Source organism: Numenius arquata, chromosome 2 (assembly GCF_964106895.1).
Source record: "Numenius arquata chromosome 2, bNumArq3.hap1.1, whole genome shotgun sequence".
NCBI lineage: Eukaryota > Metazoa > Chordata > Aves > Charadriiformes > Scolopacidae > Numenius > Numenius arquata.
In genome coordinates, this window is record NC_133577.1 from 12,299,346 (window position 1) to 12,319,594 (window position 20,249).

General features: G+C 40.9%; 1 protein-coding gene across 1 annotated transcript in view; it reads right to left on the minus strand.

The window, feature by feature from the left end:
- MTHFD1L (methylenetetrahydrofolate dehydrogenase (NADP+ dependent) 1 like) overlaps positions 1–20,249 on the minus strand; it is a 158,100-nt gene that overhangs the window by 51,313 nt on the left and 86,538 nt on the right. The window contains exons 21-26 of the mRNA XM_074144426.1: positions 19,112–19,251; positions 17,411–17,452; positions 16,238–16,338; positions 15,676–15,853; positions 2,230–2,337; positions 379–531 (exon numbers count right to left, since the gene is read on the minus strand). Coding sequence (XP_074000527.1) covers positions 379–531; positions 2,230–2,337; positions 15,676–15,853; positions 16,238–16,338; positions 17,411–17,452; positions 19,112–19,251 — 722 coding nt within the window. The remainder of the gene's footprint in view (positions 1–378; positions 532–2,229; positions 2,338–15,675; positions 15,854–16,237; positions 16,339–17,410; positions 17,453–19,111; positions 19,252–20,249) is intronic.

Genomic DNA, 20,249 nt, shown 5'->3' on the forward strand with positions numbered 1-20,249 from the left:
AACATTCAGAATATAATCATGTAACTACAGCTATTTACAGGCTGCTATTTGCATAAGGAAAGGCAACAGACACGTAAATTTATTTTTCTGCAGCATTAGGGTGCCTAAGTATCCTAGACTAACTGAAATACATCAGAAACAGAGCCAATAGCAAGAGTCATTCTCTCAGACCCTGTAGTCAAAGCTCTTACGTGACACTGCATTTTCCTAACTCTTTTCCCATCAACATAGAGCTACAAGAACCGTGAGGATAAAAATTTTATAAAAACCCAAGAACTCACCTGGTTCTACACATTATTTTTAGAGGCAAACAGGAAATGCACTTCCCTGTCAAGCTGGGTCAAAGGGGAGTGATCAAGTTGAATACTCTGCACTCACCGTTCCTACCAAAGGGTAGATGAATCCAGCTCCAATACTGGCTCGCACATCACTAATCGGCAAAATGAAACCAGTGGGAACGCCCTTCCTCTCAGGCTGATGGGAGAGAGATAGGTGAGTTTTTGCCATACAAATGGGAAGATTTCCAAATCCCTAACGGAAAAGGGAAAGAAAATATATGAAAAACATTTTTAAGATTACAGTAAAAACAGAACATAATTTCACTCTTATTATCAGTATCTTCTAGAAATCCTAAAATCCATATAAGCAATAGTTAACCTTGGTTTTTTAACAGCTAATATTTCAGAAGCGGACAGAATACTGTATTTTAAATGCTATTCTCTCTCAGCTCAGGCCTGTATTTCCAGAGACTTGGCTGTAGTGATACCCAGCTTCTAGAATGGGCTCTCAATCTAGGGTTAGGTGCAAAAGTTGCCTATACAATGACTAGAGTGTGCTATTTTCAGAGAGGGTACCACACTGAATATGAAGCCTACATCACTTCAATAAAACTGCAGTACGGCACTTCCCTCTGGGCTCTAATGACCTAGTTAGATACTTACCTGAGAGCAGGATTCATAGTCCAAAACTCTCTAAGGGTACTAATGTCTTCTTCTTGGGGGTAAACAGAAATGGCTCATGATGCTTTGCTTTATTTTTAAACACGACAAAAAGCGTGTGAGGTGATGGCACCCACTTCACCAACGACAGTGCAGTAGTTACTCAAAAAGTGGGAGAAAATCAGCGAAAGGCCCTTAGCAGCTCCCCCCACACTATTTGTCTTCCAGGTTATTGATTAACCTTGAGTCAGGCACCTTCCACTCTTCTGTTCAATTCCTTGACAAACAGGGATGCAATTCACAAAGCCAGGAGGAGAGGCAACACTCCAGGGAATTGCCTCCGCAGCCCAGCACAGACGACAATCCTTTAATGACATTGTGAAAATATTTCCTAATAATACTAATGTTTAGACTGAAATATGGATTAGAGAATCACAGCAGGAAAAGATAAAGACATGGATTATTTTGCTTCAAGTGTACTAAGTAAGCTTCTTTTCCATCTAGAAAATCAAATTAATTCTCAGGAGGTTTGCATTATAGAGAAGACGGCTACACTTCTGCCTGTCTGACCGGGCTGCTGAAGTATACTCAGGAATTTTTCCATGACCATTATCCATAGTTTCTATTTTCCGACAGAAAGGCTCCAGCCATATTTACATGCTGAAGCCATTCCATTACATAAAATACATTCGCCTCTCTGCATGTTTTCAAAACTGTTTTCAAAGTGTAACAAAGCCCACTCCCGCATGCTTTAGGAACGGTGATCTATTTTACCTTGTAGCATTTATAACCCCTTGAAAATAATATGAACAGCAGGAAAACAAAAGATTTTACAAGTATTGGGAGCTGTGTTGTTAAAATGTATAGCTGTGCATAGGTCTTTTTGTGTCTGCCAACTCTTTTTTTGCAGGTACAAATGAACACTCATATGCTAAAATCAGGCATGTTCACTAGCTGCTACTTTTGCAGATGTGCACTTGTCACATTTATGGCAGCAAGCCAAAATTACCACTCTGCATAGAAAATAGAGTTTCATCAACAGTCTCAGAATGATTCCAAACACCACACATATCTTGCGGGAGATTGCTTTCAAGGTTAAAACCATTCTGTTCTATCTAATCTAATCTAAAGCAATCCATACTGACCTCCACAGGTTAGCACCATGGGCAAGCTCATGCCTTTTAGCAAAGCTTGACTAAACACTCCAACCTGAGAACCTTTTACCCCCTGAGCTTTCTTAAGAATCTCATCCAGCAGGTACCCGATCGTGCAAATTCACTGGTGTCCTTACCTGCCGAGTGTAACGATCAACTTGTGACTGCGCAGCAGGAGACAACTCTATATCCTGAGCTCCATACACCTTCTGAGCAATGATCCTTATTTTTTCAACAATAGGAAGCTGCAGAGACAAGGAAAAATACAAGGACAAACATTAGCCAAGAGAAACCAGCATCTTGTTTGCTGAGTGAGAAATCTGTCGTTTAGATTCATCCTTGTTAAATAGGCTTGCTAAAGCATTAAACCAAGTAAAGGGCACTGGTGATGGATATGATATTCAGCTACAGGTACAGAGATTACACCTATGATTTTGGCTACTCCATCACTTAGGAGCTGCACGCCTAAAAGCGGGGAAAGAAAATTACTGCCATGCAGTTTTAAGACTCAAGAGCTACAGCACACTGCAGGTACAAGGAAGCAAGCTCCACCGGGTTAACAGGGATCACTAGACAAATAAATTTCATTTCACAATAAAGATAACCTATACAACGAGGGAACAAGGCAAGGTAGCAGGCAGCTTGGAAAGGTTCCTCTGAGAAGCAAGGAATTGTAGCAGAAAATTCCTGACCCATCACTGCTCCTTTGATTGTATTTCCTTTTTAATTTATTCTCACCTCCTATCCTAACACAGGTATTTTTAATTGTAGCATTGATATTGAAAGGCACTTCGGACACTTAAAAAAAAAAAAAAAAAGAATATGAAAGCACTCTAGGATATACTTGGAAATCGTGTCACTAAGTTCAATCTCGGTCTCCACAAGTATCCACATCTCGTTATTCAGCCCAAACTGAATACTTGCTCTGCCTTTATGGCTTCTAGTTGAAGGCAGACGCAGACTTTCACATTCAGGCTGCTAGAAATCCTTTTACAGATTTTCAGCAGACAAGTTTTTGTGCTCAGACCAGGCATTTACTTTTTGTGCCATCATTTCTGTTTATTTAAACAACTCTTTCCTCTTTCTCTCTCCTTTTGTTTTGAATGGCCTTGGAGAAAGCAATTATGATCCCTAAAGCCTAATTTAAACAAGTCAACCTCTTGGACTTCTTTCAATAGGAACAGGACGATGGATCGTACCACCAGTTCAGCTACCTCAGTGCTGACCACAGATGGCCAGGGATGTGCGCAATACCCCAGGGAACACCCCGCCAGTCATTTGTAGTTTAGCATATTTAATTAACAACACATGTGGAAGAGGTGTTGAACAAAATCTAATGAGATATCACTTGAGGAAGAAGACTTTGTAATCTCAAGCAATACAAAAAGCACCAGAATACAAAGTGGAACTATTTTATTTTATTTTATTCCAACAAAGGCAGGAAATTGGTTTGTGAGTAACAAACTATCTGGTGCATTTATAGGAACTTTCATAGTTAATCACATTTTTGCAATGCCTGTCTAGAAGCAATGGTTTTGCTGCAAAAGCATTCAGTTGAAGGGTTTATGTGAGACTGACCTTCTCTGTATTTATGATTGAATTTTAGAAAAATTAAAGTAGTCTGTCTTTACTTTATAAAGAACTCCAGTAACAAAGACGTCACAAGAAAAGAAGCTTGCCAGACTTTCAAATAGCTTAAATGTAAGGCAGTTAAAAGCTACTAAGGCTCAAATAAAATCCTTCCCTCAGACACAAAATTTCACGCTGAGGCTTAAAGATGTTCCACAAGACACTTTCTGAATGTGCTGACCATATGCTTATTGCACCTTAATTGGGTGGAACGATGTCATGTTCCTGACTTCAGGCTTTTTACAGGAATCCATGAAGTTAAAAAAAATAATCTAATGAGGATTGGTGATAATACATTGCAAATATCCCGGATATAATTCCTGGCAGCATTAAGCTTCAGTGACACGGATAGCCATCATGAAACTTCTTCCAGGTTGATTATATATATTCATACCCACGGCAGTTTTGAACACGATGGAAGAAATGCCAAATGTGTTGCTTCACTTGCCTTTTGGGTGCTATTTGCTTGCAGTCAAGGACTAACAGCAACAGCAAAAGGAACTCCACTCCCTGTTGTCAGTAGGCCAACACCAAACCTAACTGCTTTCTGTTTAAACCTCAGCAAATTCATTGAGATGGAGAAGTTCAGTTAGATTCAACTTGCATTTGTGTCAAACTACTTTGACAGCAGCATAATTACTACACCCTCAGCCCCCTTCCAGCAACCATAGCTAAAGTTTCCAAACGAAACCCAGCAGGGCTCTGGCTAGCATCAGAGCAGACTGCTTTAATGACAGCGGTGGCATTCTGCTCCTCCCGGGATGTGCTCAGTATCTTGCATGACTGAGTCTGTGCTCGACAGTCAAACTGTATCCCTATGGATTTATGTTTAGGTTTTTTTTTTTTAACCAGATACTTTTTCAGGCCAGTACCCACACCTCAAATTTTGCAAGTTTAACCTCAGAAGAATGGCAAACAGAAGTGTTTTTCCGAGAGCCTCACTTGTCCTTACCAGGCATGTGCATAGAAACGGGTGAGGACATGCGCATGGTGTCAGAGGAGAGTTTGAGCCTATTTAACCTCACAACACAGAGAGATGAGTCCTGGCTGAGCCCAGGTCAGACAGCAACCAGCAGGGAGGCACAGATGCTCTCTACACGTTAACACAGCCCATCCATATGCACACTCTCAGACATGCTTCCCTCCTGAAGCTGCAGGAGTAGCGAAAGGAATACACTACACCATGCTAAGGATCCACCTGTTTCCTAGTAATTAGTGGGAATTTTAATAGATTACCTATTTAGAATCACAGTGCAACAGCATTTCAAGCTAAAAAGTTTCCCATGTTTCCGTTATCAAGTAGTACTACTACGAAACTTCATTTTAATTTAACTTAAAGAAGTGTTTTCCAAAGAAAAGTCACCTAGTACTTTATACAAGAAAAAAAATTTCATTTTTCTTGAAAATAACATAATGGTATTTATCAGAAAAGAGGCTCTAATAATTCAAGAGACTTTTTACGTATATACCACAGAAGAAGCCTGGATGTTTTCAAGACACTTGTAGGAATAATTTGTGCTTCTCCTAACTTGGTCTTTAAGGGAAAGTTTAGCTTTAGTTTTTCAACAAAACTGTTGATTATTCAGCACTTCGCTATGGAAATACTCTCACTGATGGGCCCAGGCATCTACCATATGTAATAATGCTTCACAGTGCTAATTTATATGGAAAAGTGCTTAGCTGAATTCAAATGGGCTGAAAAAGAGGCATATTGCACAAGTAACTAAATCATTAAGGGATTTTAAGCCAGATTTTTGCTGCAGCTGATACCAGACTCTTCTAGAAAAGTCACATGAGCTACCTAATTTGTACCTTAAGCACCTTGGTCAAAAAACACCTTGGGCAGCAGAAATCGCATATCTCAGAACCCTTAGAAAAAAGAAGTACTTTCACATCTCTCACTTTTTTTGTCTGAGAATTTTCTACAATGGCCTAGGATGTTTCTGAACCAGCTGTTCATTCCCACCCACAAACTACAATGCGGCACCCCGAGCTGATGCAACTATTTGCAGGCCATCAGTAAAACAGTTTCAATAAAAAGAGGATTAAAAGACTCATCCAGATGGTGAGAGCTGATGCACCTGTACGAACAGCAACTTTGTTCCACAGCTCCTCTGCTACCTGGACAACCACGGTGATAAAGATATTTATAAAACGTGCAGAACGTCAAAAGCATGAAAGATTTAGGATCAGCAATAAAAACTGTTGCTCTTCTTATTTCCCTTATGTAAAGTTGTGAATGTGACACAACTAAGTACATGTAGGCGGAAAACAGGTGACAGATACACTACAGGCAGTATGGATTTAGACAAAACCTGATTTTTATAGATATTCAACTACGTCTTAGTACTAACGCTGAAGGAATTATGGCAGCTTCAGAGAATAAACTGCAAACTCAGTTTTAGGTTTTTGAGAAAATGATAGCATGAAACACTCAATGTAAAGTTATACTGAACATGAGAAGGTGGTACAGGGCCACACGGTATGAATATCTCCTGACAGTATTAAGTAGCTTTGGTGTTTCTCTCAGAAACACCCAATATCCTCAGCATCCTTTGCATTTCTGAAATCTCACACGTTCAGAGCCACCAAAGCCATATGCTTCTTCTGAGGCAAGCACAAACACACGTGCCTGTTGAGGCTGCCAAGCACCCACACCATAAACAGGATTATCTCCCTGGCTAAAGCATAACAAGTGCTACAGCAAAAGCACACAAACTGCTTTCACGAAAACAGTGTCTGTGTAGCTGTACATTTCATTACTTTATAGAGAACAATTAAACCAAGAAATCAGCACTGATAAACAGGAGAGCCTGTCATTCCCAAGACTGAATTGATTATCCAAGATGGAATCACACCAGTACTGTCACCCAGCCATACTGCCAGTTCCAGGCCATCCCTCTTGCAAGACGTGATGTTAGTGCAAATTGGTGCCGCTTATTACAAAATCTTCTTTCTTCCTATACTATCAACAGCAAGGTTTTTATACCAAAACATAGTTTTAATAGTGTTTCATTTCTGCTAGCCTTTCCTCACATCTCCTTCACTCTTCATCTCTCCCTGTCGGCTGCAACAGCAAACTACGGATAATCATTTTTCCACGTGGGGCATGATGAGGATTTCTATGGACAGCAGACCAGCTTCAACAGACCCTCCTTCACCTTGCACCCAGGTCGGGGCAACTCCTGGTATCAATACAGGCTGGGGGACAAAGGGATTGAGAGCAGGGCTGCCGAGAAGGACTTGGGGATACTGGTGGATGAAAAGCTGGACGTGAGCCCACAACATGTGCTCACAGCCCATACAGCCAACCACATCCTGGGCTGCATCAGAAAAAGTGTGGCCAGCAGGTCACAGGAGGTGATTCTGCCCCCGTACTCTGTTGTGGTGAGATCCCACCTGGAGTCCTGTGTCCAGCTTTGGAGTCCTCAACACAGGAAGGACATGGACCTGTTGGGAGCAGCTCCAGAGGGCCACAAAAAAGATCCGAGGGCTGCAGCACCTCTCCTATGAGGACAGGCTGAGGGAGTTGGGGTTTTTCAGCCGGGAGAAGAGGAGGCTCTGGGAGCAGCCTTATAGCAGTCTTCCAGTACCTAAAGGGGGCCTACATGAAAGATGGGGACAATTTTTTTAGCAGGGCCTGTTGCAACAGGACAAGGGGTAATGGTTTTAAACAAAAAGAGGGTAGGTTTAGACTAGATATAAGGAACAAATTTTTACAATGAGGGTGATGAAAAACTGGCACAGGTTGCCCAGAGAGGTGGTAGATGCCCCATCCCTGGAAACATTCAAGGTCACACTGGATGGGGCTCTGAGCAACCTGATCTAGCTGAAGATGTCCCTGCTTATTGCAGGGGGCTTGGACTAGATGACCTTTAAAGGCCTCTTTCAACCCAGACTATTCTATGATTCTACAATCCTCCCTTCCTCTGCTGCTCACGCTCACCCGTGTGCCAGTGCAACTGAGAGGGCAGCACCGCTGTTTGTGCAGCTGCACGTACCAGAGACAGTGACCCAGGCTAAAACATAACCCAGGGGAAAAAAAGAAGGCTATTTTAAATCAGATCAGTTCACACATCCAGTTTACCATAAAGGCAAAGGCAGTGTAAAGCAGAGAGTCAGAGATGGCTTAAACGCCATCGCTACAGAAAGAATTGCTCATCCTGGTCAAATCTGATCACTGACACGTACTGGCAGAAATGGTGAGTTGAGGCAGGGACATGCAGCTTGGGCTGGGATTCCTGAAATCAGTCTTGTTGCCAGAAGTCAGTATCATGTGAAATGAAACACGCACATAACCAGGGACCTGGCTTGGGACTGTGCTTGGGATTCCCACCTTCTGTATCCTACTCTGGACACCTGACCTTAAGCTCTTTGGCCACTGGAGAAGGGAGTTCATCTTTTGAACCCCCTATAGCCAATCCTTGGGACTGCTGAAAACAACCCCTGTTCCTTTCCTTCTTCCTTTCTTCTGCTTTTAAACATTCCTCCTGACTTTCTCACCAAAACAGAGTCCAACAGAAAACGTGTCTGAAAAGGCAGAGTCAACAGCAGTAAGTCCATAGTCATACTTCATTCCACATTACTATGAGAAGCACTGGTGTTATCTAGCTTAAATTGAATACCTTAAGTGAATGCCTGTCAATGCAGCACTGTCTGAAAGGGTCTCTTCATAGTTATACAGCATAAATATTTAAAAGTACTTTATTCTCTGAGAAAACTTAAGATTCTGCTGAAAAAAAATGTGTTTAACCAGAGAAAATACAAAAGCGCTATTCACTTGTAACTTACACATGTAATACTTCAACTTCTTTAAACACTAACTTTAGTCTCACTGCCCAGTTTTAATTATGAGGTCACCAGTTTAATTATGAGGTCACTAACCTCTGGGTTTATTGTTGCTAAGCTGCTTATGTTTTAACAGAAATTCTTGAAATAGTTCAAAATTTAAGGCAGTGGCACTTTTTTTTTTAAAAAAAAAGATTTTAACTTATGCATTCACTGAAAGCACTAATAAAGAATCGCTGGTTGGCTAAGTGAAACAGCATGCAGACATCACTCATTCCTCTTCTTGGGAAGGTTGCCAAATGAAAACATATGATGGGAGTATGGCTGAAGGTGCTGTGTGGGGTGACACAGAGCAGTGCTAAAACAATAGCTGACTCTGCACATTCGAACTCCTACTTCTAGCTTTTCCCCTGGATAAAATAAAAACACATTTATTAAAGTATCTTTATATTCTGGTTTCAGAAGATCTGTGGCTGACAAAAGGATTCCCAAGTCTTCAGCACTCCTCTTCCTTTGTTGGCTCAGGACTAGTTTGTTTTTTAATTTGCGGAAAAGCATATTCAGTCAAGTTAAACAGTTTGTGAATCAACACCTAAGCCTGTGGCCTTAGAGATTTATTTTCCATTTCCCCAACTTTGAAACCCCAGCTGTGCCTAAGAAAATTGCTTCATGCAAAGAATAGGAAAATAATGAAAACAAACATGAAAGTGCAGTGCTGTCAAGAGCCTACATCCACAAAAAGAGATGGAGTGGAGGAAAGATAGCTTCCAACCCTAGAACACCCAATTCAGTGAAATAAGCGTCCAGACTCCACCAAAAACTCTTTGATGGGAGTGGGAGGAGAGGCTGGTACAACCCTGTGTGGAATTCCTCTTTAATGTGGCTTCACTGCTTGCTGGCTTACTAGCAGTAGGGTGGGGGGAAATAGTTTAAAGACTAGCGTACCCTGGAGGGCAGCACAGCTTGCATTTCAACTTGAGAAATTATTCCCATCATTTATTAGGAAAAGTTTCAGTAAGGAGCATATATAATTTGGTTTATTCTTACTTCAGTAGTGCTTAAGGACCTTCAATTAGGTCCATATATGATTGAACTCTACGCCGGATAAAGAAAAACACAGAAGTTATTTGCCTCCAAGGCAAAAGAACAGAAGTATGTTGGGCTGATGTGATGGCAGACACACGATGGATGGCTTTCATGGCTTAGCGGCTTCATGGTATTAGTGGAGGAAACAGAAAATACCCCTGCTGCCCCCCCTCTCCCAATTCAATCACACTGGGATTCAAGGCATGACCAGTTTACAATTGAAGAGAAACATTCAGCCTTAGGTCATTCCCCTGGAGGTCAGCATCCCCAAATCCAGGCCCCATGAGCCCTTCTTGACTCTGTCTCCCTCTTAAAGCCACTCCCTTCTCCTTGTACATACACCAAGGAGCCTTCTCCTCCACTGACCGGTCTTTTCCCTTCTTCATTACTCACAGCTCATGCTTGTTACTGGAGACCATGGCCAGGGGATGGAAGAGAAGTTAACACAGAGAACTGCTGCCAGCAGAATTTTCTCTGTTTTGGTGTTACCCTTAGAACCCTCTGAATGACCCATCATCTCTGACAGCTGAAGCTGAGACTGGAAGAACTGAGTTAAGAGGCAGCCCACACCATACTGCCATAGCACAACAGAGGCAGAGGCAGCCAAAACCGTGGGCTCAGATGCTTCAGATTTGCCCAAGTTCTTATTATGCTCCCAGGTGGGGGAGAAAAATACCTCCCTGAGAAGTGCTACTACTCAACCCAGTGGATGGCCCCAAGCTGAGAAAGCTCTCCTTCGTTCTGCAGGTTGGCCAGGCAATTCACTGCACTCAGCCAAAATATATGTGCAATCAACTTCCACTGTACAACCTGGAAATATTTTCATTTGTCATGAAATGCAGATGACTGGCAAAAGTAGGTGTCATCCGACAAACTTGGAAGACCGGAACAACCCCTTCTCCTCTCTCCCTTTTGTGACCTTTACACTCTTCAATTTACATTTCCAATGCAGCATAAATCAGGTGAGTTGAGGCTCCTCAATCATATCTGTCAGGTTACCATGTCAGTCTTTTCAGGGGACAAAGCTAACTTGCTGACAGATCAGACATGCTGATCCTGCCTCACGCCATATGCCTGTCCTTCTCTTCTATCTCCTGCAGCATTAGCCCACCGTGCTCCAGCTGCCTTGCAGGAAGGGGCAATGCATGTCTTAAAAAAACTGGTGCCTGCCTTCACTCAGACCTCTGTTTCCTCCCTCAGGTTGAGGAGGGCTGCTCTAAGTCAAGGGAGAGTTCACCACAGGAGAAGAAAGGAGACCAGGATGGTGAAAGAAGGCAGGTTACTCAACAGGCATGCATTAGGGGGGAATACAGCTTCCCTCCCTGCCAACAACAGGCACTAAAGCCAGAGAAATTTGGGAATGGGATGCGTATGTTTCCATCCTCTCCTATCCTCCCCCTAGTTATCTAAACTCACTTTTAATGGGTCAGTCAACTTTATTTTGAGTAATAGCTTTCTGCTGCAACTTAAAGACCCATACTTCAAGAAAAGTGAACCCAGAAAGGAAGTCAACAGTGATAAGAGAGCTGATATTTTGATATTTTCCATATGTAGCAAGAATATATATTAAAAGAAAAAAAGGATAGATTATTTCTTAGAGAGTTCAGGAGGCCTTTAAAACAAACCCATCCTCCAAACACTAAAGAGAAATACTCAGCAAGAAACCAATTCAACAGTTAAATAAGAGAGGTTAGCGAGCAGTGGGGGCAAAAATCCGTATTAAACCCACATACAACTATAGTATTTACTACGACTACTGCCAATAATCTTCTAAACTATGTTATAAACTCTGGAGCCTATCATATAAAAACTCTCCCTTGCTCTTGACCCGTCCCCCCATTCCATGCAATTCCTAATACTGTAAGCACTTCATGGTACGCTGTATCTGTTTATGTCCTTTTCTTACACTTTTAAAGTGACAACACTGCTGGGGGTTTCTTGTCACAAGGTCATTTCCTGTACTTGATCCATGAAAAGGCACTGGCACACATATACACTCCCAAAATCATATATGCCGCTATTCTACGCACTGCCCTCAAAAACATGCTTGAAGCATATTCTCTTCTCATTTCAAGTTTTGAAAAATACTTGTTCATTTAATACCAAATGTCAAACAAACCCTTGATAGAATCAAGAAGCATTAAAAAATAAAAAAAAGTGCAAGCATCGGCTACTAGGATAAAACCAAAAGCTTCCCTGCTCAGAGAAATAAATAAAAAGAACCTGAAAAGCAATCTAAAAAGTGTGACGACAGAACACCATGTCATGTAGAGATACCTGAGGAAGTTTGAACAGACTGAATCAGATGCTTCAAGGAATATAACCGCATTAGCACAGTCTTCTAATTAGACTAGCTTGCTATGACACTCAATAGGACCACTTAGCTGAGCCCGAGTCCTGAACTGACACAACTGTGTTGTGTCCACTGTCTAAAATTGCTCATTCAGCACATGTTTGGGTACCACTGGACAAGATGGAATAAATGTATAAATATATCTCAGGATTCAGAAAAAAAATAATAAAAAAAATCGCTGATCCTCAACTTTTTACCAGTACTTAACAGATATAGAGAAGACTTTCTTGTTCTTCTCACATTATACACATTTGTAAACACCTTTCAAGGAAGTCTTTTTTTCCAGGTATACATTTGGGAATTACATACATAAAGCATTGCAGAGATGCAGGCCATTAGGAAAAAACACAAAGAGAGCCCAGTTGACCTTGACTATCCTGTAATTAGATGCCTGAATGTATACTAATAATATAGTTTGCTGCAAACTTGGTCTAACTAGTTAAAAAGGATCAAATATAGGGGTTTTGGGTTTTGTTTTTAAATCCCCAGGGTAATGCTTTCTAACAAAACATGAAAATGTTGAATGAATCTATTATGGCTACAGTGGTCTGTGCTCTTGGAAGTTGTTCTAATTATAGCCAGTTTTGGAAGTAAATTCTGATGAAGTTTTGCAGACTGGGGAAATGTTCCAAAGAGGAAAGAAAAGAAAAAAACCCACACCACCACAGCAAACCCTGTCAAACTTGAGGCAATCAGGACTTAATAGTATTCAAGTAACTGGACAAATCTGGCAGTCACTGGAAGGACGAGGGATAGAACTTTTCACTTACATCCCTTTTAGGCACAATGATGGAGGGAAATCATCTGTCTAAATCCCATCTTACTACCTCTTCTCTTTCTTAATTTTCTGTCATAGTTACCCTCTTGAACAGCAGAACTCTGTCCTCAAAACGGCTACATCAAAAAATCCTATTACAATCTTAATTAATATCTAGGCAGGCTCATTTGGAAGAGGTGACTTTCCCCAACATCTCTTTGAGCCCAGTGACCAAACGGCCTATCACACCATACAAGTGACAGCACTGCTGTTTCACTCTTCTACTTCCAACTGCTTCAGTCCCCATCCTTTGCACAGTAAGAATGAAACAGAAGCCTGATCTTTACACTTCACTGTTTTTGTTGGCCTGAATTAACTTTTTTACAGTATTTTAAAATCTTTATATGTTTTTATAAAATCCCTTCAACATATTTTTGAGGCTTATAATGCTTGTGTTAACTTATAGGATATTAAGTTGATGTAAAGATGTGATTAATTCCCTTTGTGCTTAAGATCATGCTGCTTATGTGACAGCACAAAAAGATGTGTCTGGGAAAGACATTAAAGTAGAAATCAATCCCATTTTCTTCCTCCATAAAGGCAGAATCCACCCCTACCAATCCTTTCTACTCATCCATACCGCAAGATTGTAAGTTACATAGAATGTAGTAACATCAGAGCTTAAATATGGGACTTGTCAAAGGCTAATGTGCTATCTCTGTAACACAAGTGTCCTACGGGGAAAACTATTACACGTATTTCTGAAAGAATTTTGTTCTCCATTTTATTATGCAAAACCCATAAAATGATATCCTCAGTTTCCAGAGCATCTCATTAGAGACAAACTTAGAAAGGCAGATACGTCGTTCATTATATGGCTGCAAAAATGTTCCATGGGCAAAACGCCCTGAATAGATGCCGCAGCGCTTACATTCCCAATGTATTTCCATCTATTCTGTGAAGGCAGTGGTTAATACTAATAGGAGTTGGCTCAATTACTGACATTTGGGAAAACAGTGGGGGAGGCAGAAAAGAAATAAAACGGGCGCAACAGATATGAGGTACATATCAGGGAGGAGAGAAACTGAAAGGCAACAGTAGGGCATATCTACCTCAGCCTGAACTTTTTCCTGGCGAGAAGAATCAAAACAGGAACTTTCAGCCATTTAAAAGAATGAAGCTGGGGTTCTGCTGTTAAAAAATAGCATTCAAACATTTTCTGAAGAAACCTAAGTAGCACTGGGGCACAGGATCTGAAATTTGACAAGGGCATCCTTGGTGCCAGAGAAGTCTATTTTGCTGACCAAATTTTAACCCACCCGCATTTGGATAGTGAGGAAGGTCCTGAGAAATCGTTTGTATAGCCTTCCTGGCAATACCTCCCTCCAAATGTCCCGCCTGCGTGGGGGGATGGTAGCTCCAGCTGCCCAAGCAGCCCTTCCTTGCAAGCTGCTCCTTGTGATAGCTCACGATGCTGTGATGTTACCTTGCAGATGACTGCATTAACAAAGTCTCCAAGACATGGAAAAAGAGTCACCACCCCAGGCAGACATAGGATTGAACCTTGGACCACACTATCCTTTGTTAGGTTATCTGACTAACTAAAAGCTACGCAAATTAAACACAAAGCCCAAGCAAGGATCAAAGGAGCAATGATAGGTGGAGGAACCCTAGTAATATAATCAGTAGAAAAACCTAGTAAGTGAAAACTAGAGCACACTGAATTGGCCGTTTCCTAAGACCATCCAAGGGGAAGGATGAGACCATTGTCCTTAGTCTGAAATGCACTGAGGTGAGTCAGTGGGGGAAACTCTAATCAGAAAACTTTTGCAAACAAAAGGGGGTGACTGCCTACAAAGGTACAGGGACTCCTTATGGGATGTAGGAAGAGCAGCGTTTTGGGTCTGTGTAAAACTTAAGGAGGGAATTTATGAAGGGGATTGTGTAAAGATTGTTAGGGAATGTTTAGTGGAAGGACTGAAGATGGGGAAATTGAGTAATCAAGGTGGATTGGAGAGGAAGAAGTATGGGGAGAAGATAGAGGTAAAAGGGGAAAAAGGGGCTGGTTGAACGTAAAGGTGGCTGGTCAGCAGCTTGTCTGACCACACTCTGTCCTCTATTGTCATTAAATCTGATTTCTGACTACCTTCTGTGTTCTCTGCTCTAGATGTGTATGTATGAACACAAAAGAGCAGGAGGAAAGGTCTGAGTGCCAGCAGCTGGAGTGAGCCCTGAACCTCAGGGACTCATGGATCCTGGTGTCAACAACTGGAGCAGGGCAGGGGCACTGGGGGCTGCTCCTGGACAGACTGAGGATAAGGCCAACAGCAGCAGTGACCCACGTATTGTGTGTGCCATATTGTACTAGCAGACTCCAATCCCGATCAGCAAGAAGGGAAGGAAGAGAACTGGGCCACCCCTGCTCTTCGTGTTCATCTGAGGTCTGTGGGTGTGTACGTGGGTAGAGGCAGTCCTCTCTCTCTGTGGTGACCTGTCTGGCTGGGCAGACGTGCAGCGTGAGGGTGCACGTGGTACCTCTAACATCCTTCTCATACAGGGAGTGAACGCTCCAGGGAGCCACAACTTGGTGCAATACTCATGACCGTGAGACAGTAACTTAGGACCGTGAGATCTTTGTGGAGAAGTCTCCCACAATAATTTGTGAACGTTCCATCATATGTTCCAGACATACTTTTATGTTAAACAAGAAAGTATCAAGAAACACCATTTAATGCACTGCACTAAATAATGAGCATTACCAGCAAGTATCCTGCTCCTCTGATTAGACACGCCACAGATTGATTGCTTTCTCCAGCTTCTGTGATTTTAAGCCAAGTCAATTCGCTTTCCAAGTATGTTAGATAGCTTTTGTTGCAATGTTCTTCTTGTTTTAAATCCAACACCGATGCAAGCATGCTTCCATTAAAAAAAAAAAAAAAACGAAAAAGAAAAGGAAAAAAGGTATCTTACCTCCAAGTTGTAGAGATATTTGAAACTGTTTTTCTGATTGGCTGCCTTTTCCACAGCTTGAGCTAATTTTACTGCTCCTCTACCACCAGCCGACCAGTGATTGCAGGGTACAGCGTCAAATGCTCCAGACTGCTTTGCAATCTCACACACCAGATCAACCTCAGCAGGAGAGTCCGTTCTGCCAACCAAACAGTTCCATCTCATTATTTTGTTTAATTAGTTCTCTTTTATAACCTTACATCCTTAGACTTAGTCTACCATCAGCAGTTGTAAAGCAAGTCTATATAGAAATGCATATGTATTTACATGTTTCAAGAACACTTTTTATAATTGTTACAGTTAATTAACATAGAAGATTGATATTTCCATAACAGTATCTACATTTTTGGTGGTTTTAAAACCTTAAGAACAAGCTAAGAATTTAAAGGTCTTTATATTTAGGATGAAAAATCTTTTAACAGCTTCTTTTCTTCATGCCAAAACTGATTAATGTAAAAACCAAGAAAACTGTGAAATTTGAACTGTGGATTTACTCACAAGAGTAATGAAAGAACAGACTTACTTGAAGACATTTAGAGCAACCACAACAGGAACTCCAAAGAGTTGAGTAATTTGAATCTGTTTCTGTAGATTACAGCAGCCATCAGCTACCAGCTGGAGGTTCTGTGCAATTAAATAAAAATTAATGGAAGGGGTAAGATACATCAAGTCTTCTCCAGCCAAAGAAGTTTCCATAAATGAAACTGAACATAAACAGTGCTGAACATAACAGCTGCAGACAAGTAAAATGCTTCCAGAAAAAAATACTTTGGCACTTATCTTATTAATTCTTATTTCAATTAATAAGCAACAGACATATCTAAATAACTAAGCAGTGTCAAAAATCTGTACATGAATGTATTGCTCTTTTCTGGGACACAAGAAGACAGCGCAGCATGTCTGATGATTGTGAAAGGGCTGTTGGTCTCCTGTTTGCAAAGTTTATAAACAAACTACAGCAGTAGGGTGGGGGTTGACATACAGATGTTAGATGCATAGACTAACCTATATACGCACACACCCCAGATAAAAACACATTACTGGATTTCCTTATTTACTCTTTTACCTCACACTTGGTAGGCCCTGTTTTAATTGCAACAACACACATATCCTTAGCCTGACAAAACCAAAAGACCAGAATTTGTCTACAGCAAAGAGACAAAGAAAACAAACCTGTAGAATCCACTCTTGTTTGAAGAGTGACATCCAACACCAGATGTGAAGCACAGACAGATTAAAAAATTTGTTTAATGAACATGTTAAGCTATCATTAATTCCAAGGAACGTCTTTGACCCCTGCACCACTCTGCTCTTGTGCTGCCATAAATGCCTGTATGACAGACTGGAATGAAGAGCTGATCAGTCTGAAAACTTAGTGGTTCTGGAAAAATTACTGAAAAAAAAAGTTATTTTTCAGCTAGCTCAGATCCTCAGTACAATCTACCATGCAGTCACACCCATAGCACACACAAGAGGGATAACACCAAGTGGCTGGGGGAAGATGAGAGGGCTTTACTTGTTGTTCACGCCTGTTAAAGGTGTTCACTGAACGTCAGCATTAGAGCATGCTATTCTTAAGCCTGAGGCTGCACATTATCCAGCCAGAGGAATGAGAAGTTCTGATTCTCCATATACCATGGCATTTTGTCCCTTTAAATGAAAACTTCTCCTAAAGTTTTATAATAGTTCCTCTTACCTCTTCTGTGTATTCTTTCTTCAAGGGGGCACCAGCAGTTACCTGGAATAATAGACAATTAAGTCATCACAGATTGACACTTGCCATATTCCTAAATGGTCAGAAGTGCACTTTTGCTTACTTTCTATACTGCCAGTCAGCACACACATTGTATACAACACCATAGCTCGACTGCAGCTTCTCTTTTATTCCAAGTTACACCAGTACATGGAGAATAGCAACACTTCCTATTGTATCTGGGTAGCAAGATGCAGGTAGTGACTCAGCAACCAGCTGTAAAAGATTTATTAGAAAGGAGGTAATTGGATCCCATTCTACGTGCTTCACAACACACCAGCAGTGCAAAGACAATGGACAGCATCCTCCAGCAGCTGGCTGAAGGAGTAACAGTGAGAGAGATGACCAGAAGAGGAACATGATCTTTGGGTGACCTGTAATAACTGTCCCTGGCAAGGAACTGCATGCAAGTAATTTACTTTACTGGAAAGCACAAAGGTATACAAAAAAACAGTATCACTGGGATACTATATTGAGTCTTCAAGGACTGCATACGTCTATCCCAGGCACTGGACTTAGTCACTTTTATCTCAAGCATTGGTCTCGGTCCATTTTATAGTTAACCTCACAGTAAAAGTATCTGGTACTCTACATGCCTCTATGATGCATTACGTAAACAAATTAAAGTTTTATACTTCTAAAGACACAGATCACACAGAAATACAGACAGTTATTAAGACATATTTAAGTCCTATTGTTGCTAGATTGAATGATAACACGCATGAAAATATACCCATCATGATAGGCATGAAGGAATATAAAGAAAACTTGTATTAGAAGTGGACTAAAATCATAGAAAGTTATACAGTTATGCCAACTTGAAAGACTGAAAAAGGACAGCTCAGCTTTAGCTCTAAGAGACAATTAGCTGCAAGGGAGCTGCATTCCAAAATTTTGTGGCTGTGGAAACAGCTCTGGTATTTTCACCCAGTGAGACTGTTTCCCTGGCAGCATCCCTCACTTGTGGGCTGCTCGACAGATGAGAGTGTTTCTAGGAGTCAAGTGTCTGTCTGCTCGGCTAGCAGAGCCCAACCTGATTGTGTGATTGAGGAGTACTTCTACAACCAGTAATCTGTACAAGTCTTTTCGTGGCTTAAATAGCAAAAAATGATACACTGGTGACTTTTGGTACGCTGGCAAAACACTTGCACAATTTTATCAGTTACCTTAGCATCCCTGAGGGAATTAACCTGAGCAGATTAAAAGGACAGAAGGGGTTCCCATTATTCCAGTGAAAGAAATCTCAAAACCTTCACTAATCATGTTCTGCTCACATACTGCAACCCGAACTCTTCTCATTCCTCCTCAGCTGCCAACTTTCCCAGCCTGCGACTACTTCAGTGCACTTACAAATGCTATTGCAAAAGGCAGGGAAAAGAATATATATATATATTATAGTTTTTGTTTTCTTTTCATGCAAACAAATTTCCCTGCCTCAACAAGATTTAATACTTCTTCAGAGCTCTCTCATACCTCTCCTCTCTTGCATTACCTTTGTACCAACAGCTGTATAACAAGGTAACTCAGGAGGGACACCTAAATACTGCCCCATAAGCCACCCCCAATATTTCTTAAACCAAGATATTTTACTTATTTCAAATATTAGCAACAATTTTATTTTCCAAGAAAGTTGCAAAAACTTACATTTGGCCCACCTCCATGCATCTTCAAAGCCCTCACTGTAGCAACAAGTACAACCACACTGGGAACCAAGCCAGAGGCTCTGCATTTGATGTTGAAGAATTTCTCCATCCCAATGTCAGCACCAAAGCCAGCTTCAGTTACTGTTAAACATTAAAAAAACAAAACAAAACCACACATAAAACATGCTTTCGGTTAAACAGTGGGGGATATTTCTACTTTAGCATACAGTGCACTTAAATATACACCAGTACTCGGTTTTGAATGAACTTTCAAATAGAGGTCTATTTACATTACTGAGTCTGATTAAAAAACTATTCCCAACACAGAAATAAATTATCTTATTCTTGATATGTACAACATGTCATCAAAAGTAGTCACATGGGAAAATAAACCCCAAGCAATCCAAATTAGTTGGAATCAAAGTTGTTTAAAAACATCTCGTCCTCTAAAATAGCTATTTCTGTGTAATTATATTTATTTAAAATGTTTAAAATTCTTACAGATCTAAGACTTCCCTACGTTATTCCTCTTCCCTTTTATTTCACTGAAAATGGGCTTTCATCGTAATTAATGGACATAAATTCTCCTAGGTTTGCAGAACTGCTGGTCCTCTCTTGCTTTTGTGGAGCAGATGTTTAATTATAGCGACACGCCACCATTTACAGTCATGTCTCAGTGTTGAAGATACTGTGAAACAGAGAATTCTATGAGGGGACTTAGCACCAAAGAAGTCAGACATTAATGTAACATGACTCAGGACGAAAATCTGTGCAGAATTAGGATATGCCAGGAAAATTATTCTTAATAGAGCTATAAACGAAAGAGAAGATAGTCTGTATTAAATGACATCACTCTCTTCAGAACTAATTTCCTCTGATTTGTCAAATATCAATTATTTCAATTGCCTCTTTTAAAATCCAAATAATTTCTTTTTATTAGACAAGTACAAGCACATAGTAATTCAAAAATTCAAGGGCTTAAATCTCCTGTTGGTTGAAAATTTGCCAGCGTAACTATTTCCCACCAGAACACACTGAAGAGTTGGGATCGATGTGTGCCTCTGGAAGATGTGAAGGGACAAGCCAAGGTGGGAGAACAGCTTGCTCCAGAGGCTCCTGGACCTGACTCCAAGCAGGGC